The sequence below is a fragment of the Tasmannia lanceolata genome, unplaced genomic scaffold (genome assembly GCF_043159265.1).
Source record: "Tasmannia lanceolata isolate RefF3 unplaced genomic scaffold, GAP_Taslan_0.1 ptg000012l, whole genome shotgun sequence".
Taxonomy (NCBI): Eukaryota; Viridiplantae; Streptophyta; class Magnoliopsida; order Canellales; family Winteraceae; genus Tasmannia; species Tasmannia lanceolata.
In genome coordinates, this window is record NW_027518689.1 from 11,638,044 (window position 1) to 11,661,480 (window position 23,437).

General features: G+C 37.3%; 1 protein-coding gene across 3 annotated transcripts in view; it reads right to left on the reverse strand.

The window, feature by feature from the left end:
- Positions 1-23,437, reverse strand: part of LOC143887076 (polynucleotide 5'-hydroxyl-kinase NOL9-like) — a 58,088-nt gene that overhangs the window by 34,154 nt on the left and 497 nt on the right. For all 3 annotated transcript variants that reach the window (XM_077391190.1, XM_077391189.1, XM_077391191.1), the window contains exons 2-7: positions 23,142-23,239; positions 22,960-22,993; positions 20,566-20,732; positions 19,965-20,148; positions 1,062-1,242; positions 513-624 (exon numbers count right to left, since the gene is read on the reverse strand). In XM_077391190.1, coding sequence (XP_077247305.1) covers positions 513-624; positions 1,062-1,242; positions 19,965-20,148; positions 20,566-20,732; positions 22,960-22,993; positions 23,142-23,239 — 776 coding nt within the window. The remainder of the gene's footprint in view (positions 1-512; positions 625-1,061; positions 1,243-19,964; positions 20,149-20,565; positions 20,733-22,959; positions 22,994-23,141; positions 23,240-23,437) is intronic.

Consider the following 23,437-nt stretch of genomic DNA (forward strand, 5'->3'; position numbering starts at 1 on the left):
TTCCTCACTAACAAAACTTTGAACAATTTACATATAGTAGGTGGGGTGTCCAAATATACTTAAAGGCATCTTGCACATTTTCCCGTAACATACATAGCTGTCCAGTTGTTTGCAAGAAGCATCAGCATTCAGCACACTATTAATTAGTAGTTATTCTAGATATATTATTCATATCACATTCTTGAATATTAGACTCGATTAAAATTTGTGCTGTAAATTTAATAACCAATATAACTTTATTATGAGTGAATACATCACTAAATAAAAATAGCATCAAGAGATTCAAAATGGATGCAAGAAAAGAGAAAAAGAGATGAAATAAGTAAGAATTATATATTTATAAATCCAGATCTGGAGAGGATAATATATCTGTTTTCAAAACATCAGTTATGACACAGTGAATTTCATCAGCAGAGATAATATAGACTCAGGAGATATAATCAAATAAAAGTTATCCAGCCATACTAATATTCAATATTGATAAAGATGGCATACTTTAGAAAGAAACCCACCAAGTCCAACACACCAAGGTGTAGAAGTTTTAGATTCTGTAGGCTTTAAAGAACTAACTGCCAGGCCAACAATTGTTGCATTTAAACTGTGAAAGATTTCACTGAATGGAACCTGACATAAAAATTTAAAGCAAGTCAGAAGACTAAGAGAAGTGGCAAAAGTGGAAATTTAGAATATAAAAGAAGTTTTCAAATTTAAAAAGCGAAGCGATATATTCGCTCCTTTTTTTTAGTTGGGACAGCCGCCTCAACTGTATTTTATGAGTCCTCTTTTACACTAGAGATGGCTGACCTGAGTTGTGGGTGCGGGGGGGGGCAAATATTATTTCCCTTTAAAAATGATCTTACTACACGGCTAAACTGACAAGAACATTATAAAGAAATGTTAAACCTTTCATGAAAAGCATCTTAACCAGTTCTTGATGAAATTCTTAATAATTCTTATATTGGATATATCTCAGATCTTAAACAGGTAATGAAACCAAATGAAGGGAAAAACTAAGATCATAGGAACTAAATTGCAAAAGTTCTTTAATGCTTCCATCCAACCTGGCGATGGAGATGCATAACTTTAAATCTCGAGATAGGAACTTCATAAGGAGGATGAGAAGCCAAGGCATACGCAAGTTCATTTTTTGTTGTGATATTCAAGTCACTTCGAAAGCACTGTCTGAAGTACGCAATGATTCGAGTATCCCGCATGAGGCGTCCATCCTTTTGTGTTAGCAACCTACGAAAGACACACATTAGGATTGAATAAGTGCATTAAGAAAGAATCAAGCCATTAACCCGAGCCAGAAACAATTCTGCACCTTCCCAGAAAACATGAAAATTATATGTTGTAGGTAACCGTGAGTTATATATTGTTAACACACCATAGGAGATGAAGAGAGAGGAGAAGGAAGTTTGGAGAGAACATGTGTAACAACCGAGACCTTTAGGGGGCATTTTTTGGCACTTCATAAAAATCAGTGGAGATACTAATTTCGACTTTTGGTGGAATTCTATATAATAATCATAAAACTGACCCTTTTTATTTTAGTTTGTAAATCGAAAATGTATATTTCCACCCCAAATTGCTAATTAAAAGGGGTGTGACTAAATTGCCCATGCAAGAGTAAATCACTAGACATTAGTTTAGGGGTACTTTGGGCTAGTAAAATTAAATTGAGATTTCACTTTAGGCCTCCAAGAATTGGCCGTATCTTCACTCCCAAAAAAATAGGCGTTTTCATATTTTTACAAAAAAAAATAAAAAATCTCTCCCCTCCCATTCTCGCCTAAATGAGTGGGCCACCTTGTGGATTTGATATCTATCAAGATATCTTGCTAAGAAGAATGAAGGAAAGAAAGTTAAGAGTCCATAAAGATTAGTAAAGCTATTTTAGATAAGATTTCAATCCAAAAGGTTAGGGAGTTAGAAATCTTGGCAATCTAAATTAAATAAGAAAGTCATATAAGATAATGGGGACATTCCAATCGTGACTCACTCCCAACAAGGGAAGTTTGCACGATTTTCTTTTCTAATTCTTTTGTTGGGCGAAAATTAGTGGGCTCCATAGATTTGCTAAAATACTACGAACTTTCTTTTTGGTAATTGCTGAAAGAGATAGGGTTGCTTGGAGATTAAGTAATCATAAGGATTAAGTTAGGTGAGGGATTTTAGAGATTCTAAATTATCAATTTAGGGAAGCCAACCAAAACAGCAACAAAAAAAAAGAGAAAAATATAAATATCTTGGATTCTCTCCCACATCCAAATTGCTGGACGCCTAAGAGAGAGTGAGATCAAAAAAAATAAAATAAAGGAAGAAGAAAAGGAAGAAAAGAAAGAAAGAAGAGGTAGGGGTTGATCAACTTGGGGCAAAATCTATACTAAGGGATTCATAATACAAGTAAGTACTTCACTTATGGTTCTTGTTTTTTTTTTTTAGAAATCGAACCGAAGTTTTGGACTTTATGTCAACCGTTGACACTATCATAAAGATCGAAGGGATTTTATTTGTCTAATAATGTTAGTGGAAAATTTTTATGTTAAATTGAAGGGATTTTAAACGGCTCTTATTTCTTCAGTAAAAGTTCTACAAAACAATGCTTAAATATATAAGTTCGAATGAAATCTTTTTTTTTAGAAAATACTTTCTTTGAATGTTTTAACTGTTGAGAATCCTTTTAATACTTATTTCTTAATGAACTTTGAATCAAACGAACTTATGTTACGAAAAAAAATTTAGACACTCGATATCTTTTTATGCACTGATGTATTTCGACTATTTTTGTTTTTTTGTTTTTGGTTAAACAATGTTAATTACAAGCCTTGATTTTGGCCAGACCTAATGGACCAAACAGTAATGGGTATGAAATCATTTATTTGCTACACCCTTTAAGACTAAACGAGCCAGTTATATATATATATATATATATATATATATATATATATATATATATATATATATACGCAGTAGTTTTCTGATTCATTTAAGTACCGATGTAGTCTCAATGATTGACCTTTCTTCAGATTGGTTTACCAAGTTATTTTGTGTAAAAATCTACAAAGAGATACCCTTATAGCACTTTTCATAAGGCATGTAATTTATGAAGCTGCTTGCAAATTTCAGCAGTTTTATTTCTGCAATTTCAGTAGTTTATTTCAACAATTTCAGCAGTTTATTTCAGCAATTTCGGCAGCTTTACTTCTGCAATTTCAGCAGTTTATTTCAGCAATTTCAGCAGTTTTATTTCTGCAATTTCAGCAGTTTATTTGTACAATTTCAGCAGTTTTTTTTCAGCAATTTCAGCAGTTTTAATTTAGCAATTTCAGCAGTTTTACTAGCGATAATTTGGACATTTAAGCATCTTAGCGGAGCATGTAATGGTCCAAAGATGGGTTAATTATGTGCCCGAACTTTGGGACTTAAATTTGTCCCGATTAGAACCATTTGGATGCCATTTAGGAAAACAAGAACAGTTTATGTGCTGATGTGTAGTGTATGGCTCGAAAAAAAAAAAAAAGGGACCTGATTTGGGGTGGTCAAGTAGGTGTAGTTGGAGTATGGAAATCAGTCCAGATTTGAGACGATAAATAGAAGTATGAAAACTATGAAATTAGTAGTCTCTTGTAGCAAAATAAAAGCTTAGAAGTTGAGTGTGTCACTTACAGGTTGACTTCTTCGCTCATCAGTGAGACTCGCATCTCTTTTTTTTCGTTGTCCACAGATCGTTAAGGCAGGTAATAGCTAAACTGTGCTTGTATGACTTTTCAATTCTTACAATAAGGATGGTGAAAGTATTCTAATTGTATGGTTTTTTCTAAATTGTTTTATGTTAAATGAATTATAGTTTCCTATATCATATGTTTTGAATGAAATTTGATTGTCAATGGATAATTGTTAAGTTGGTTGTTTTTTTTATCACATGGAAGTAATTGAAAGCCATATAGAAAAATAGAAAACTGTTCAAAGAGGAATAGGGAAGGGTGATGGGAGACCATTGAGTTATCCCCGGAATTAAGAGTATATAACTTGGGAGAACCGTGCAACCCCTTGTTGATGTCAGAATCCTATGGAGACCATGAGTCCCTAGGCAGTATGATCTGCCGTAATAAGTCCACGCAGAATCGACCGTGTCAGCAAGGGCAACAAGCAAATTGGGAGCTGGAGTGCCCTGGGTTAAAAATTTGTAACGATTAAGAATGTAATTGAATAATACTTACTCATATTGTAGATAGTTCTTTTCATTTCAGTTGCAAGTACATTTCGTTTTTTAAAATGGTTTCTCTTATTATGTTGTAGAAATTTTTGTAAATCATCATTATGGAAATTCAACTGTTCTGTTTATTTTATTTATTTCCTAAATATGGATCTTGATCTGTTGTTCGACTTGGATTTTTATACTTGCTTGGTTTCTATCAATCTGCTCTTCTCACCCAGTTTTTCTCCCAGGAACGTAAGCAAAGGTGCGTTTGCAAGGGAGGACGTTTAGGAGAGTAGGAAATAAGGGAGCAAATAAACGAGGGAGACGATACTCTTCGTCGACGTCTTTGATTATTTAAATTTTCTTAAGTTGGATTGACTAGTTATTGGGACTTTGATTAGATGAGTCATTGGATTTAGTTAAATTTATTGTAATGAAACAATTCTTGTTATTGGAATAAGAGTTATGGTTTATTTAATATTCATTATAATTGTTTTTAAAAAAAAATCGAGTGGTTTTTAGCAGGTTCTTGCTCGTAGAAACCCAGTTACAGAAATCGGGTCGTTACAACATGAATGAGTCTTCTCTCACGCATGTAATATATATATATATATATATATATATATATATATATATATATATATTTATATGAGAAAACATTTCCTACACACTTGTGTAGGTAAGTTACTTACACACTAGCTTAAAATACAGTGGGGGCCCACATTGTTTGGGTGATCCAAACCATTCATTTGAATGGTCCTCACATAGATAGGGTGTCCACAAAAAATCAGATCCATAGGATCATCCCAACCCTACGATTTGTGGAGGTAAAATGGACGTGTATAAACCTTCACAAATTAGTCCATTTTTTGCCTCCATAGTTTGAATGGTTGGGATGATCCTATGGATCTGATTTTTTGTGGACACCCTATCTATGTGAGGACCATTCAAATGAATGGTTTGGATCACCCAAACAATGTGGGCCCCCACTGTATTTTAAGGTAGTGTGTAGGTAACTTACCTACACAAGTGTGTAGGAAATGTTCTCTCTCTCTCTCTCTCTCTATATATATATATATATACTTGTCACTAACTCGTACCATAGAGTGAATGCATGCACAGTTTACCGTTACTCATGATGACTAACTGCACTTTCAAACCATATGGGGGATCACCATAGTGTGTAGGTAACTTACCTACACAAGTGTGTAGGAAATGTTCTCTCTCTCTCTCTCTCTCTCTCTCTCTCTCTCTCTCTCTCTCTCTCTATATATATATATATATATATATATATATATATATACACACATAAAGAAAGAGAAAAATGCCGCTATAGAGGGGTGCACACATACATAGCCACACTCAAAACTCCCCCTCAAGCTAGAGTATGTATATCATACATTCGCAGCTTGTTACATAAATTGCTCAATCTAGCCCTACTGAATGGTTTTGTAAACATGTCCGCTATTTGATCATTTGATCTTGTAAACACAGTGCAAATATCCCCTTCTTGAATCCGATGACGAATAGAATGACAGTCCACCTCTATATGTTTCGTCAGCTTGTGAAAGACTGGATCCATGGCTATATGAATGGCGGACTTGTTGTCACAGTGGAGCGACGCCGATGACGAGTAGGGTAGCCCAATCTCTGAGAAGAATGACCTCAACCAGATCAACTCGCAACCTGTACAGGTCATGGCTCTGTACTCAGCTTCTGCACTTGACCTTGGTACAACTTCCTGATTCTTGTTGTTTCACGACACTAAGTTACCTCCAATAAACGTACAATAGTAATTTGTGGACCTCCTGTCTGAGGAGATCTTGCCCAGTCTGCATCTGAATATCCCTCAATCCTCATGTGATTATGGTTTCTTCTGAAGAGGAGTCGTTTACCGGAAGCTTTCTTCAAGTATTTCCCGTCTGAATAACTGACGACCAATGAAATGAGAGCACTCATATACTGACAAGCCACACCAACTGCATAAGCAATATCCGAACATGAGACGGTGAGGTAAATCAGCCTCCCAACTAAACGTCTGTATGTGCCTGGATCCTCTACTCACTCCCCCCTGATCAGGTGAAAGCTTGACATTTGGGTCCAAGGGAGTCTCAACTGGCTTTGCTCCCAGAAGACCAGTCTCCTCCAATATATCCAGTGCGTATTTCCTTTGTGAGAGATAGCCCTCTATGAGAATATGCTACCTCTATCCCTAGAAAGTATCTCAAACGACCAAGATCTTTGGTGCGGAATTCCTTCTAGAGAAAGTCCTTCAGCCTTTGTATCCTTACACTGTCACTCCATGTAATGATGATATCATCGACGTATACAATAAAAATCCTACGATCTTTGCCCTAAGAGCTTAACACTAAATGATCTACAACACATTGCTTCATCCCAAAATGTATCATTGCCTCACTAAATCTGCCAAACCAAGCACGAGGGAGATTGCTTAAGACCATATATCGCCTTTTGTAACTTGCAGACAACATTCTTCATCTCCCCCTGAGCAACAAACCCAGGAGATTGCTTCATATATACCTCTTCCTGCAGATCACCATGCAAGAAGGCATTCTTGACATCTAACTGATAGAGAGGCCATGAGCTGTTGACGGCAAGGGATATCAAAACTCTGATGGAAGGAATCTTTGCCACAGGAGAGAATGTGTTCGTGTAATTGCAATGACTGCGATTAGACTTCTCCTTAGAGGCCTTAAGATTTAGGCCATTGGATCATTAGATCATATTTTTGAGGGTGGAGATCGCTGATCCATCGTTGATCAACCCTCGATCTTAAAATTTAATCACTTCTTCCCTGTTGATTAACCTAGATCCATTGATCTTAGGATCAATGGCTATTGAAAGGTTATAACTAAATTTCCCTAAACGAGAGAAGAATATAAGACTTGTAAAAATAATTTCCGCAGAAAATATCACTTAAAACAAGGAAAAATTAAAATTTATGGGAAGAGGCCCATGTTTTTCCTTTTATGGGAAGACATGCGTACACTCCTAAATGGAGTGTGGGCCCACTTCCAATTTGTTCAAATCCTAAAAATTGATTATATTCTCTGATTTTTTTGGAATATGATCTAGAAATCTAGGTTTAATGAGATATTATTGGGAATATCCATCGACCAATCAAAAAGTAGTGCATGGGAGATAAAATAGAAGATTTCCTAACATTGTGGGCAATTGCACGATCTCCACTGATGGGAGAATCGTGCGCACAACTCTTTGTACGCATCTTTTTGTTTGGTCTTTCTTATTGTTAAAATTTAAATCCCTTAAAAATAGCTAACATACCTTATAGATAAGATCAAGGGGTTGGGTTTTTAGCAGCTTGCCATATCTCTTGATTCACCTTAGGTGTCTTTTACCAATCAAAAGATAGTGGAAGAAAGAAAGCACGTATGCTCTCCCCATCCACTCACGCCAACAATACAGGAGAAGGAGAATCGAGTGGAAACAAAAAATATAAAATAAAATAAAAGAGAGAAAAGAAATAGGAGAATAAAGAGAAGGAGAAAGTTAGACCGAGTCCCTTCGAAAAACCATGATCGAATCCAAGTAAGTATATTGTTATTTTATGATTTAATGATGTCTTTAATAAACAAACTCTAATGTTAAGATCCAAGTGATTTTTCTTTTTAAAAAAAGGGGAAATAATGAGATCCATGATATAGATCTTCATAGTGACCCCTTTTCTTTTAAGAATAAGCTCTCATACATGATATTTATAATCTGGATATTTTTTTCTCACAAGAACAGTTCACGTTTATGGTATTTACGATATAGATGAAATGTTCTTTCAAGAATAGTCATACACATGATAGCTATGACATAAATAAGTATTTTTTTTAGCCTTCAAATAAATATACATTTGTATTTACTTTTTTGCAAGTATAGGTTTTTTTTTTGAATTGGCAATATATTGGAAAAAGAGAACTGAGATGGTCCTCAAGGATTACAAAGGAGAAAAATAAAAATTACAACAAAAACAACAATGAAAACATCTCATGGAGGAAGAAAGTCAAACCACTCCAACCCCACTTTATGAACCCCTAATCTAGCAAGGGAGTCAGCTTCACCATTGGCTGATCTCCTAACATGTTTAAACACCATAGACGAATCCGAGATGAGGTCAGAGATTTCCTAAAAAAAACTAAGGAATCTCCATGGAGGAACTACTCTCTCAGAAAGCCAAGTAATAACATTGGAAGAATCACCTTCCACAATCACCCTATCATAAATCTCTCTATTCAGATGCTTTATCCCATGATAAGCCGCTCTAACTTCCGCTTCAGATAAGTCACTTCTACCAATTGGACCCGAGAAACCCCAGGACACCAGCCCTAGGGAGTATAGGTTTTAGACAATTGCAAGTATAGGTTTTACACAGTCGTAATTGATCAAATGACTTTATATTTGTATTTATTGTTTTAGGTACTATATATGTGTGTGTGTGTGTGTGTGTGTATCTGTGTGTGTATTTCGCATCCCATCAGTTCTTGCATATAAGGCCTTTTAAATGATTTTCTTCATATAAGTTTTGTATTTAAACAGTTCTTATAAAACGAAAAATTTTATTTTTGGTTCGTATACCAACAGTTCTTGCTTATAGAACCTTTCGAGTGATTTTGGGTAATCTCCTAATTTTAGCAGTGCTAAGTGTGTAGGGCTTGTGAAATGATTTTTGCACGATTCCTAACCATAACAGTGTTTTGCGCGTATGATAAATCCAATGATGCCTTCATATATATATATATAGGTGGAAAGAATTAGATTCGACAGTGTTCTAGGCCTTTATTTCAAAAAAAAAATCAATACATATATATATATATATATATAATACAATCAAAGTGGGGTCGGTTTTCTACAATTATCCTTGGATAAAAGAATGATCGGATTTGGGACCTTGTGCGTGTTAGTTCTTACAAGAGTAGTAAATTGTTTTTTTTTTATGCATGAAGATCAGCAGTATTAGGTGCATAGACCCCACAAAGTGACTTTTCAGTACTATGGACATATGACTTGTTGAATAAAGGTTTGTGTCGGCTTCCTAAAATATCAGTACTCTACGTATAAGATCTTTAGATGCCTTTATGTGTATATAACTCGTTAAATGGCACTTTTATACCCAAATCTAAACAATCCTATGCATAAACCCATTATTATAATTGATTTCCTTGTATATGTCGGGCCCAACAGGACAACACTTAGTTTGGGTTACTTGCTGATTTTAATACCCAAATCTGGACAGCAATAGTGCTGTCTGTGTGGTGTATTTATGCTAGAAAGGGCAACAATTAGAGTCTTTTTATGCGTGTATTATTATGCCCAAAACAGGGCAGCAATAGTAATTTGAATGTGAGTAATTATGCCCAAAAACAGGGCAGCAGAGATGTTTATGTAGGTGTGAGTTTTCTGCCCTTAAAACAGGGCAGCAAATGTGCTGTTTTGAGTATGGCTTTTGTGCCCCAAATTGGGGCAGCAAGGGTATTGTTTTGTGAGGGGGATTTGAGTCCCAAAACGAGACAAAAAAATCTGGACCTTGTGTTGAGTTCTCTTTATGACCCTCTTCAGCAACAAAAAGTGACAAGTTACACTCTATCCCTTCTTACTCCAGGGTCATTGCACCTTTCTCCTTAGTGGGATCCATTTCTGTCCATCACGCTCGTACGGTGTAAGGCAAGTAACAGCTTGACTCGCATGTGTAATGTTTACAATAATGTTTTTGGTATTTACAATACTTTCTTGTTGTAGTTAATAATTTTAATTTTCTCTCTTATACAACTGTTGATAGATTTGTAGCCTTCTATTTAGTTATTAAATGCATAAAATCTCAAGTTCTCTTCTTAATTAACTGTTAAGTGTAAGTTGGAAGCTGTAGGAATGTATGTAAGTATGATGACTCCAGTTATGTTTCTTACAACACTAGTGAGGTGATATGTCGTGAATCACAAACAAATAACCATGCATGGGCAGCCAGGAAAAAGAGGGAACTAGGGAGGTCGATGACACCTACCTGGGACTTTAAATCCAAAGCCGACATGAGCAGTGTGTACAACCTTTTGTTGGCAATGCATCTGAGGGGATCCATCCCCGAAGCGGTTCGGCAATATAATTGTGTTCCGTAATCTAAAACCATAACATCCCTGCCTAAAGACGGGTGGTAGGGGTTAGTCGTGCGGTCAAGGCTACGGGCAGAAAAGAAAAGAAAGGAAAGAAAAGAATTGGGGGAAAAGCCAAAAGGCCTTGGGGTTAGCCGTCTCCATTCATGACATGCATACATCATTCATGATAACTTGTTTTTTTTTTATTCCTCACCTGCTCTCTAGATATACTGGTTGAAATGTTAATTGTTTAAGTTGTAAATTGTTCAGGATACTCAACTTTACTGAAATCCATATGTAGAATGTTAGTTTCTATTTTTAAATACCTAGAGGATGGTATGGTAAGTATTCAACTGTATTATTGTTTTCTTTACCATGCTGAAGCCGCTGTATAAACTTTGCTCTAACCCTGATTACATCTCAGATTTTGGAGGTGAGAATGAAGGAGCCTTTGTCAATGAAGAGGCCTAGGTTATGGGGAGACAACATCGGAGTCGTTGGGAATGACGGGCTACATCGTTAATTAGAAGATTAGGGTCTTATTTCATTGCTTTAATAAATAGAGTGACAGCTCGAACTGTATGCTTTGTTTTGTGGATGGAACCTGGAAGTTCTAATTTGGAATAAGATCAATGGTTGGATTGTCGTAGTTAATATAAACTCTCATTATGTTCCTTTTAAAAAATAAATTCTTGTGATTTTTAGTAGCATTCCTTGCTTGTAGCGGCACGACGGATTCGGGTCGTTACAGTAATCGATGCCATATGTCTGTGTATATCCCTTTGCAACCAAACGAACCTTCAGTCGTTCTATTGTCCCATCCGGTAGGTATTTCACTATGAATACGCACTTACATCCAACCACCTCAGCGCCTAGTGGAAGAGAGACCAACTGCCATGTGTGATTCTCCTTCATATCCCCCATCTCTGCATCCATAGCTGCTCGCCAACCTGGATTAGCCAAAGTCTCAACAATAGAGTGAGGAATAGAACCGGAGGATAGAGATGACAAAAAGGAACTATAAGAAGGTGATACATGAGCATAAGAAACCACATCAGATATAGGATGATGAGTAGTATGCGATGTTATCAGAGCTTCAACAGGAGAATCACTTACCTCAAGAGCAGCGGATGGTCCAGCGAACTGTGACAGAGATGAAGGGCATGAAGTGGCATCTGGACCTGCAGGCTGCGGAGGACGACGAGAATAAACCTGCAAAGGTTTGGGTTGAACGACAAGTGATGAAATCGATATTGAGATAGGTATTGGAAGAGGTAAGGGAACCTCAAGATCTGGAACCTGTGTAGAAATAGGTCCAGTATAATAAGGCTTATCCTCGAAAAAAGAAACATCAGCAGACAGATAAGCACGACGAAGCTGAGGACTAACACATATAGCCCTTTTGAGTGCGAGAATAGCCCCAAAAAATACATTTAATCACTCGAGGTTTCAATTTATCTAGTCCAGGAGTAAACTCATGAACAAAGCACGTGCACCCAAATACTCGTGGAAGTAAGGGAAGGGGAGTCCTAGAGGGATGTAAGACAGAGAAAGGCGAGATTCTCGAGAACAAATGGTGGAAGACGGATCGCTAGAAAACAAAAAGTGATAACTGCTTCGGCCCAATAGGATTTAGGAACATGCATCTGATAAAGAAGAGTTATAGCTATGTCCACAAGATATCGAATTTTCCTCTCTGCAACACCATTTTGCTAAGACGTATAGGCACAAGACGTCCGATGAATAATACCACGAGAAGGTAAAAACTCCCGAAAAACATTAGCAACAGAGAAATATTCACGCGCAATATTTATGCTTGAACATTTAATAGAACATGAGTACTGATTAGAGATTTCAGCATAAAAGGAGCGAAATATATTACAAACTTCAGAACGATCTTTTATTACATATAACCGAGTCATTCTTGAATAATCATCCACAAATATAAAAGAAAATACTGATACCCAAATAAAGGAGTCCCACAGGGGCCCCAAACATTAGAATGAACCAGCTCAAACAGATGTAGCACACGACTAATTGAACGTGGCTGATAGGAAACACGATGGTGTTTTCTATACTGACAAGACTCCACTGAAACTGACTAATAGGACTAGACACAGCCAAAGAATACTGTCGACCATCATCTGGAGGGTGACCAAGACGACAGTGCCACATGAATGAATCCAGCAGTGCCACATCAATGAATCAACCGAAGTACTCACCGTAGTAGGTGCAGAATCACCGTCAAGGTAGTAAAGACCATCCACTTCATGTCCTGAACCAATCCTCCTCCCAGTCACCAGATCCTGAAAAGAACAAAAAGAAGAAAGAACATCACCGAACAGTTACGACGAAGATTACATGGAAAACTAGGAACACACAAAATAGAGGAAAGTGATAAATAAAAACTGATAGAAGTGTTTCTTGTACCAGAAATGGGGCACTTTGCCCCATTAGCCAAAGTAACCAATGTAGAAGAAGAGTTAGGCTTAAAGGTGCTAAGGAGGCTAATGTGAGGCTCTAGAGTAAATGAGCCATGAACTGGAATGACTGAGAGAGCAGGATGGTGCTACCTTCTGTACAAGAGTGGCAGTTAGTTGTTTCCGTTTTTCTTGTAGGCGTCGAAGGGACTCGTATTCAGTGTGAGAGACCACGAGGGTGTCGGAAGAATAAGAGAGATAGCAGTAGGAGTCTCTGTAGAAGTCCCTGAAACATGATGTGCAGCTCTAGAGGGTCGCAACTCTGCAGGTAAATCACAACATAAATCAACAGCATGCCACTCCATATCACAATGGGAACAATAACGGGATCCACGACCACCAGTGGTACGGCCTCCCCCTAAATCACGGCCAAAACCTTTGCGACCACGACCGCGACCCCCAATGCCTCGACTGCAACCAGACTGAACGGCAAGGACAGACTGCTCACCAATCATATCACCCTGAGGATCAACACGCAATGCTCACTGAACCCAAAAGAAGACCCCATCCATGTCTAGTAAAGTACTAAGGCCTAGGATCTGCTGACGAATATGCATAAAATCTCGACCAAGTCCATCCAAAAACCAAACAACACTTATCTCATTTTTCTGCCTTGCTAACTCAGCAAGATCGGTGGATGCAGGATGATATACATCTATCTGTTCACATAGGCTAACAAAATCAAAATAGTACTCAAAAATAGATCTTTCACCCCACTTAACACCGAAGAAATTATTGTAAACATCACAGATCCGAGTGAGATTGTTAGTCCCCGAATAGAGTCTCTGGACGTAACCAAACTGTGCGAGAGGTATTAAGAAACAACATATGACTAGCAATCTTCGGATCCATACTCTGATGTAAGAGTGATTGAAGTTGGGCATCCTCCTGCTCCACTCGTCGTAGGAGGCATCCTTCGGATTAGGGGGATCCGATATAATAAAGCTCAACTTGCCCTGCCCATGGAGACAGAGCTGAACAGATCGACTCCAGGCAGGATAGTTTGATCCATCAAGCTTGATGGACATCATAGACGTCACGGGAAACGAACAAGAGACTGTAGACGAGGTGGAAGGAACCGCCATTGCAAAGAACCACAATAAATCGCAGTGCAAGGATGTGTGAAGTTGAGGCAATATCATTGATAAAAAAACAATGGCCACCAAAAAGGCGCTCAACCACTACTCACAACATCACAAATGAAGCTACCACCAACAACTGATCATCATCAACCACGATCAAACCATCAACTAACAAAACCACAAATGGAGCTACCACCAACAACTGATCATCATCAACCATGATCAAACCACCAACCAACAACTGATCACTACCACAAATGTTATCTGACATATGATTAACGGATCATCACCAACTGATGACCATTAAATGACTATCAAACCATGAACAAATACATGCAAACATACGGTTCCAGGATAAAAAGGAGCACTTTAATCACTAACATAGACTGTCACCATGGGAACAACACTAAAAAATCGGGAACTAACAACAAGATGATAAAGAATAAGCACCAGTTGTTTAAAACATGAATACGAGTATATAGAAGCGGATTAATGCAAAGATAGGTACGGATTTAAGGTTAAAAATGATGATAAATAGGGATGTGAGTGGTGTAGGAAGGGAAGGAAGTGGTGTGAAACTGCTAGGGTGGTGCAGCACTCACATAGAGTGAAAGGGAAGGTGTGGCACTGAAAGGTTTGATTAGGGTTAGGGTTTGAGTGGTGAGACAAGGGTTTGGTTGGATTAGGTTAACTAGAAAAAAAGACAGAGAAGGGTTGTAGTGGTGCGGCAAGGGAAGGTTGGATTAGGGTTAGGGTTAACTGGGGAAAAAAAGAGAGGGGTTTAAGTGGTGCAGCAAGGGTTAGAGTCAGGTAGGGTTAGGGTTTAGTACCTTTGATCTTGATCTCCTATCTTATTCATCTTCTTGCTCTGATACCATGTTAACACACCATATGAGATGAAGAAGAGAAGAAGAGAGAGGAAGAGGAAGTTTGGAGAGAACGTGAATGAGAGTTCTCTCACGCACGTAATATATATATATATATATATATATATATATATATATATATATATGTGTGTGTGTGTGTGTGTGTGTGTGTGTGTGTGTGTGTAAATACATAAAAAACAGAAATGCACCTACAGAGGGGTGCGCACATACATAGCCATACTCAACATATATATTCCTGTCCAAATAGATTAAGTTATAGTATGTACAGTCATGAAATCAAATCTAACAATGTTTTCTATGCATAGCTAGGAGCAGACTAATAAATAACACAGTGGGGGGTGTGGGAGCCAGTTTTTTCCCGCGCGCTGGGCGGCGAGGAATCACCACGTCGGGTTTTCTGGGAGTGTTTGTTGATCTGTGTTTCTTGTGAACTCAGGATCGTAGTCTGGATTTCACAAGGAAGAGAAACTCAGAGTCGCCACCTAGGTTAGGGCCTAGGACCCATGCCTGCTCTTCCGATGAAACTGGGATAGATACCCGAGTTTCATTGAAGGAGCAGTAACCAAAGGGGTTCTTTTGCTCTGGGCCTAGAACCTGTAATTTTGCTCTGTTTGTTAAGGCATGGTCCTTACAGATATTTGGGTAAGGGTTATGGTTACAATTGGGGAAGGTGTTAGGCACCCCTCTTGCCCGGGAGAACTCAGTCTCTTGACTTGATTTGGCATTTTTGAAGAATTTAATCAGAATAACTCATCTTTTTATCCTTTATTTAAATTAGGCTTAATTCCTGAATGTAAATAAAATGAATTTACAAAGAAAAGAACATAAGCAGTTATTATCCTAATTCAAGTCGTATGTTGTAATATAAGTCCCGGAAGGATCTCGCAGTTGACCTCAATCAAGATAACTAAATCAAACGGAAAATGACAAGACAAAAAGGGAAAAAAAACTCTGAGTTTATGATTCCCTCCATTTGTCCAACGCCGTGGAGCATCAGGGCTCTCGTCTGTGTCTCTTTTGTCTATGGTAGGACAGGAGACAGAGTGGCGGGATAAGGAGAGGGAATGTAGCCCTATTTAAAGAGAGGAGAGGGGTTTACATTACAGGATCTTGGGCAAAAGGAGCCATAAATCCCATAACTACCCTGCACCGAGTTTTGTAATGGAAGTGCAAAAGGCTGGGAAATAAATGTAAATTTACCAGAGGAGCGAGGACGCTTGTTGAGAAACCCGCGGCTTAATGGCGCTAGTTGGACGAAAGGGCTTCGGGTTTGCCGAGATTTCGGCAGAACAACGATGCTATGTGGATGATAGAGCCTCGTGTTCTCCGAAATTCGACAGAACAACGTCGCTATTTGGATGAAGGTGCTTCGGGTTTGCCGAGATTTCGGTAGAACAACGGCGCTATTTGAACAATAGGGCCTTGCGTTCCCCGAAATTCGGCAGAACAACAGCGCTATTTGGACGAAGGGGCTTCGGGTTTGCCGAGATTTCGGCAGAATAACGGCGCTATTATTGAAAAATAGCCCAATAGTTCTCTGAAATTCGGCAGAACAACGGCGCTATTTGGAGGACGTCGCTCCGAGTCTTCGGAAATTCGGTAGAATGCCGATGCCCGGTGTGAGCTACCTATGGATTTCTCTACTATCTCTCTTTCAAGTAAAGAAACTAGGGATTTCTAGAAATCAGAAGGGTTGTTTAAACTAAAAAAACCAAATGAAATTCTCAGGAAATAACTTCTGGAAAGTTAAAATCTGATTTACACTTACGCCCCCTTGAGAAAAAAATTTGACAAGAAATATGAAAGAACAACTGCCCTAGGGAAACCTCGAGAAAACAGGAAAATAGGGGAATCAAGATTAGCCTCCCTTGAAGTTCAGGTAATCAGCGATAACATTAATTTCAAGCTAGCATACATTCTTTATCCTATTTCATTACAGCAAAATTAACACCCAAGGATCTGCTCAAACTAAGAACTTCCCCACAATCCTTGGCCTCCACCTGCACCTTGTAGGATTCATTCGAGGATTCCAAGATGGTACCAGAGGATGACATTTCTGCAGCTATGGATTTGATTGATTTCTTCTCCTAAGCAAAATCTTCTAGTGAACCTCCTCATACAATGGAATGGAGTGACACTAACAGAGTCTATCCTCCCCTACGAACTTGTTCTACCTTCCCTTTTAGAGTGCATCCCGCCCCTCCCCCAATTGATATCCCTAGGAGCCGCTTCACCCCTCTCCACCTGTTGTGCCTGTTCCTCCTAGACATCATAGTCATTCCTCACCTAGTTAGCTGATCCAAAGGAGAAAGAATTTGTGTCCTTGTCCTCGATTCCCTCTAAGAAATCGATAATATTACTTGTAGGAACCCCTCTAAGAAATTGATAATATTACTTGTAGGAAACCCCAAAAGCCACCCCCTCCCCCAAATCCCCTCTAAGACATTGGTTGATAAGTATCTATAACAGCTTATATTTCAAACCATGTGAATGAGTAGAGGGAAAAAGAGAAATGAGGATTTAGGGCTAAAGAGAATATAGGGTTTCGAATGAAGTAGGAATAAGATTTAAGGATTTTAAATATAATAGAAAAAGGACTGGGGTTTTGAGTGAAAGGGGCTGAAAAAGGGTTTTGGAGTCTTAAATGGAATAAGGGTAGGATCTAGAATTGTTTGATGAGGTAGATGGATAAATAGAGAGAAGGTATAGAAGGAAGAAACAATATGAAATACGAGGGAGATGATCACAACTTAGCTTTCGAATGGTAAGGAAGAAATTCAGATGGTGTCAAACTTTGCCTTGATGTGAAGAAGATAGAGAAGGGAGACACAAAATTCATGGGTATTCTCTATTTGATATTCACAACAAAATATTACATCACATACATATCAATGATAGATAGAGAAGATATAGAAGAAAGAAACAATATAAATATGAGGGAGATGATTCAAAGCTTTCCTTTTGAATGGTAAGGAAGAAATTCAGATGCTGTCAAACTTTGCCTTGATGTGAAGAAGATAGAGAAGGAAGACACAAAATTCCTGGGTACTCTCTATTCGATATTTACGATAACATATTACATCACATATACATCAATGACAAGTGCAATAACTAAAATGACTAGACTAACAAAATCTCTAACAGGTTCAACCCGAACAAGTACAATGACTAAATGATTTGGCTAACAAAATCTCTAACAGGTCAACCTGAACAGCACCGGTTGACAGCCCTAGGAGAATGACTTCACAAAGGAGAATAGTCTTCAATTCTTAGGATGGAAGATCAGTTGTAGACATTTTTACCAAGGCAGACAGAAGGGTTATAATCCTTGGGGTTCTAATTTTCCAACCCAGCAATGAATTATCGACACCCACTCCAACTTGAAGGGGAGTGTTCAGAGTTTTTATTTTTTTTATTTTTTTATTTTTTTTATGATTTCAAACATACAAGGTTAAAGTTAGGCTCAGAGTATTAAAACTCCCCAGTGTCTGTGTCGACTCCCTTTTACCTTGACCGCGTTCCGCATTGCACAGCATCCGTGTTCCCCGTTTTGCCCATAGAGTCAATAAAAACTCCTTTAACTCTCCTGAATTATGATCGTGTCAACCGAGTACTTTGCCGCATGAACCGAGTACTAGACCGCGTCGTGCCGAGTTGGCTAGGATTTTCTTCGGCCGCGTTCTGCGCCGCAACTGCATTTTTAAACACTGGTTAGGCAACTGATATTGACACTAACATGTTTTGATAGTTGCACTAACCAGTCTTTTTCTTTTTCTTTTTGAAAAAAAAAAACACTAACCCACTTTCTCTTTTATTATTTAAACAACTGTTAAAGGTCATTACAGTTCACAAAAAGCTCTCAGATGCCAACTAAAAAAAGAAAAGAGAAGCCACGTTTGTGCAATTATTAAAACATGGTAGTGCCAATATTGGTGGCCCAAAGTTCTCTTTTTATTTTTATTTTTCCAATTTCTTTTATTATTTATGCTCTCATGTTACTTGTGTCTATTTTATTAGAGAAGAGAACTTCCATGAAATGGGGAATAAGTGATCTCCTTGTGATTAGAAGTTTTTCTTATGCTACAATAGAAGTCTACAATGGTTTTCAGAACTTTTCAACCACATAATCAAATTTATATGGCCGCTACTGAACTTTTTAACCATGTTCCTCTTAAACACAAACCTTAAAACTTAAGAAGCAATGTCCAATGTCTAACTGGTCAATCTGTATTCATATAAATTCCCGTGCGAAAATGGCAATGCAATCAGTGTCAACATATTTCAGCGACAAAGCCAGAAGAAATAAATTGCTAGTCAACGTTTTACTTCAAACACACTTCACATATGATTATCTGCTTCACCCCAGTACGAGGAAGCTCTCTGCTAATGTGTAGCATATCAAATAGATAATCAAATAAAATTTCCAGTAATGATAAGCTGATTATATAGAATACATAATCTTTGCTTTTGCATGAAATTTGAACTAAGCAAGTATAAGCAACAGATTTCATGTACGGAATGGATTTTAGTAAAAGTCAAAACAGATTTTATTTACATTCATGGAATTACACTCGGCTCCCTCATACCATTAGGTCTCCTTACAACATCTAATGCTAAGATGATGACTATTGTGAAAGAGAGGCATTGCAATTCTCGGTCCAATCGAATAATTTTTTAGATTTTCCTCTTAAACCCAAACCTTAAAAGTTAAGAAGCAAATGTTCAATGTCTATCGGGTCAATCTGTATTCCTATGCGTTCACATGGAAAAATGGCAATGCATTCAGCGTCAACATATTTCAGCGACAAACCCAGAAATAAAATACACTTGACATATGATTATCTGCTTCACCCTAGTATGTGGAAGGTAAGTCTGTTAATGTGTAGCATTTCAAATAGAAAAATAAAATAAAATTTCCAGTAATAATAAGCAGATTATATTACCATTCAAAAAAATAATAAGCTGATTATATAGAATAGATAATCTTTGCTTTTGCATGAAATTAGAACTAAGCAAGTACAAGCAACAGATTTCATGTACGAAATGGATTTTAGTAAAAGCCGAAACAGATTTTGTGAAACATTTACGATGAGTAGAAGACACGAATGCATCAAATTTGTGTTCAATTCATAATGCAAAAGCAAAACTGCTTGGCGGAACATAGAGACGGAATATTTATATAGATAAGAACTCACGATCTGTTTGAGGAGTCTTGGCGTGCTGAACTGATATCAATCAAATTAACCAACCTCTTTTGACTCCCATCCAGCCAGAATGCCCCCGTCGGTAAATTTTTACTCTCGGCAGAGATACGTATCTGAACCACATGGGTGGGAGAAATATACCTCAACATCTCTACCAGAATATCATAACCGACACCTTGGATAGAAAAAAAAACAAGTGAACTTTTGTAAGGCGATTTTGATAGAAGTATATTTTATGGGCAGCGATAAATCGACCCCCTAAGCACTGCGCTATTTGGGGGTCGATTTAAGATATATGGGGTTGATTTATCACTGCCCTATTTTATTCATAAATACCATAGAACTTCCTATTAACATGAGCTGCTACAAGATTCCAAGCACTCCATTATGATTTCCACGTGTCAGAATGCAATTTATAATTCAAGAAAGCAAATAATGTCAAAATTGTACTGCCCTATTTTATTCATAAATACCATAGAACTACCTATTAACATGAGCTGCTACAAGATTCCAAGCACTCCATTATAATTTCCACTTGTCAGAATGTAATTTATAATTCAAGAAAGCAAATAATGTCAAAGTTGTAATGCACCTTTCACCCATCCAGGTGTATTAACAACAAGAGGCAACTGAATATTTGAATCTGCAAGCTCATTTGATTTATAGTACTCCATTTGGAAGTAATCATAAAGGCGGAAGATGTTATCCAAATAAGCTTTTGGATCTCTTTTTGAAGAAGTGTCACCAAAGAAAAAGCACCTGAAATTAACAGAAAACATTAAGCGGGAACACAGAATAGTAACTCCAACAGGAATGACTGGACCAAGAAGTAAAGGCACAAGAAAAAGACTTTCCCAAATAACAAAGTTGAACAGCAATAATCTATATGGTATCGCTACACTAAACAAAGCTATGCTCCAATCATACCAAGATTCAAGAATAGACAATCTCTAGCTGTTGACAATATATCTTTTTATCGTTTTGAACTAATAAAACAAAAATGTAAGATTTAAATGAAATGCATACATGTTGCACACGTTCATCCATTCCACTCCACTGGGCTCCTTATGAGACATATTTGACTGAACGTCCACAATATGTGAGCATCATAAAAGCAACTTTTGAAGGACCAAAATGTACACAAGCAAATTTTTACTATGAGATGTAGTATCATAGGTGCATTTTTGAGATGCCTAGGGAAAATTTGTCCCAGAGAATTTTAGGGTTCACCATATTATATAGTATAGAATGGAAATCGAAGTAGATCTATTAGCTGAGTACAAAAGATAAAATGGGTGATACCCTCTTGTGTTTCTTTACACAACTGAAAGAGGATTAGAAGGGAAAGAAAAGTAAATAAAAAAGTATCGCCATGTTGGTGCCCCCCTCCGCTTGACCTATGTCACAAATATCTCCGATATCTTCAAAACATAGCGTTTTTATTGCAATATTTTTATAAAACGATAAAATCCCAAAATAATCCCAAGATAGCGATATTTTCATTTTTATCACAAAATATCACGATAATATCACAATATTATCCCGATATTTTAACGATATTTTTCCTTAAATCTAATGTATTTACGTATTTTTTAAATAATTTTATTTTTATTGTTTTTTTCCGATATAAACCCGAAAAAAATAAAAAAATTTAATATATCCCGAGATTTTCCCTTGCCGAGAAAATCCCAAGAAGGATATTTGTGACATAGCGCTTGACATAAGCAACATTAATTTTGACGGTAGCTCCGAAGGCAACCCTTGACAAGCTGGGATTGTGGGGATATTTAGGAATCATGCAAATGAGATTCTTAAATGTTTTCTAAGCCTTGTAGAGTAGCAGATGTGAATGAAGCTGAAGAGAGATCGGCGCTAACTGAATTGTGAATCATTAAGGACAGGTTGGTGTTAAACACATGATTGAAGGTGATTCCAGTCACATTAGTTGAGAATTCATTTATAAAAAACAATTAAAAAAAGAAACCTTCTTGACAAAGTAGTTAATCAAGCTCAACATATAAAATCTGCCACAAGAGCCTGTATGATAGGAATGTCCCACACAAGACTTGCAAGGTAGTTAAGAGAGAATTCTCAATCTCATAAATCAAATACCCCTATGATAAGCCGGCATAATTTATGCATGCTCCTGAATTGTGTCAGCATAACCTGTGTTTTCATAATATATGCCGTATGGATCCATGTGATTCACAGGATGAATGCATGCATTGATAAGAGTACACTTGCTCTGTATATAGCATTAACCAACTAAACATGCAACTAGCCAATAGATGCTCACCCATGTACACTAGTTTAGCTTTATAGTTAATCCAAGATGTTTGAAACATGAAACAGGTTAAAGATAGCATGTCGAATGGCAGTGAGAAGACTGTGCCCGATGGAACTGCATTATGCTACATATCTTAAAATGAGGGACGCATGGAGATTTGATTTCTTTTTTTTTTTTTGAGGATGAAAACTTTATCAAAAAATAAGGCAACCGCCCAATGACTGAGTTAGTCAACGGACATTAGACAAATTAAAAAAAAAAAAAAAAAAGTCTCCATTCCAACAGTCATCAAGACCCATAAATGTTATGTCCCCATTGATTTTCAGTTTTGCATTTTCTTTTTCCAGTTTCAACTGAACAGAAAAATGATGGGAGAACATGCCAACATTGTTTTTTTTCTTTTTTTTGAATGGCACGTTCCAAGAGTTATCAAGACCCATTTCATAAATAAAGATTTCTTAATATATGTATGGCATCATACTCCTCCCAGCTTATTAGGCAATGAATATACTACGCTCATGTTGTTTCAAGATATTGTATAATTCATAATGTCTTGAACAAATATATAGATTAAGCAACATGACAAGAACCAAATCCTTTAATTTGTTAAAGACCTTCATCCCCACATGTCCTTGTGAATGCAACAATAGAAAAAAAAAAAAAAAACAAAGGAGGACACCTAGATTTAGCAATGCATACCTCACTGGTGTTTTCATAGATAGGATTGTCAAATCTGAGAAGAAGAAATAGGACAAAATATTGGTCATACGAGCACAAAGAAAAAAGAAAAAACCCACTCCAATTCCAGCTGTTTGGAAAATCAACCAACTACTTAAGAAATGACAACTCAAAAAATAAAAAAGAAAGAAAAAAAAACATACCTGGAGTTTGCTCATCGATGACGTGAAGTGAAAGACAACCAGGAGTTGTAAACTCTGGTTGCCCCAGATCAGTATCAAGATAAGCTACTTTATAATAACTGAAAAAACAAATGAATCAATATAAGCAAGTCTCCAATAGCCACAGTAAAAACAGCGTTCAGATAAACCGGACCGGCCGGTTTAGCAGACCGGTCCATCAAAAAAAATGTGAAGACAAAAGATTTAACGTCGGATTTGACCGGTTCAAGACCACTTCCACAACACTTAACCGAAAACTGAAACTGTACCCGACCGGT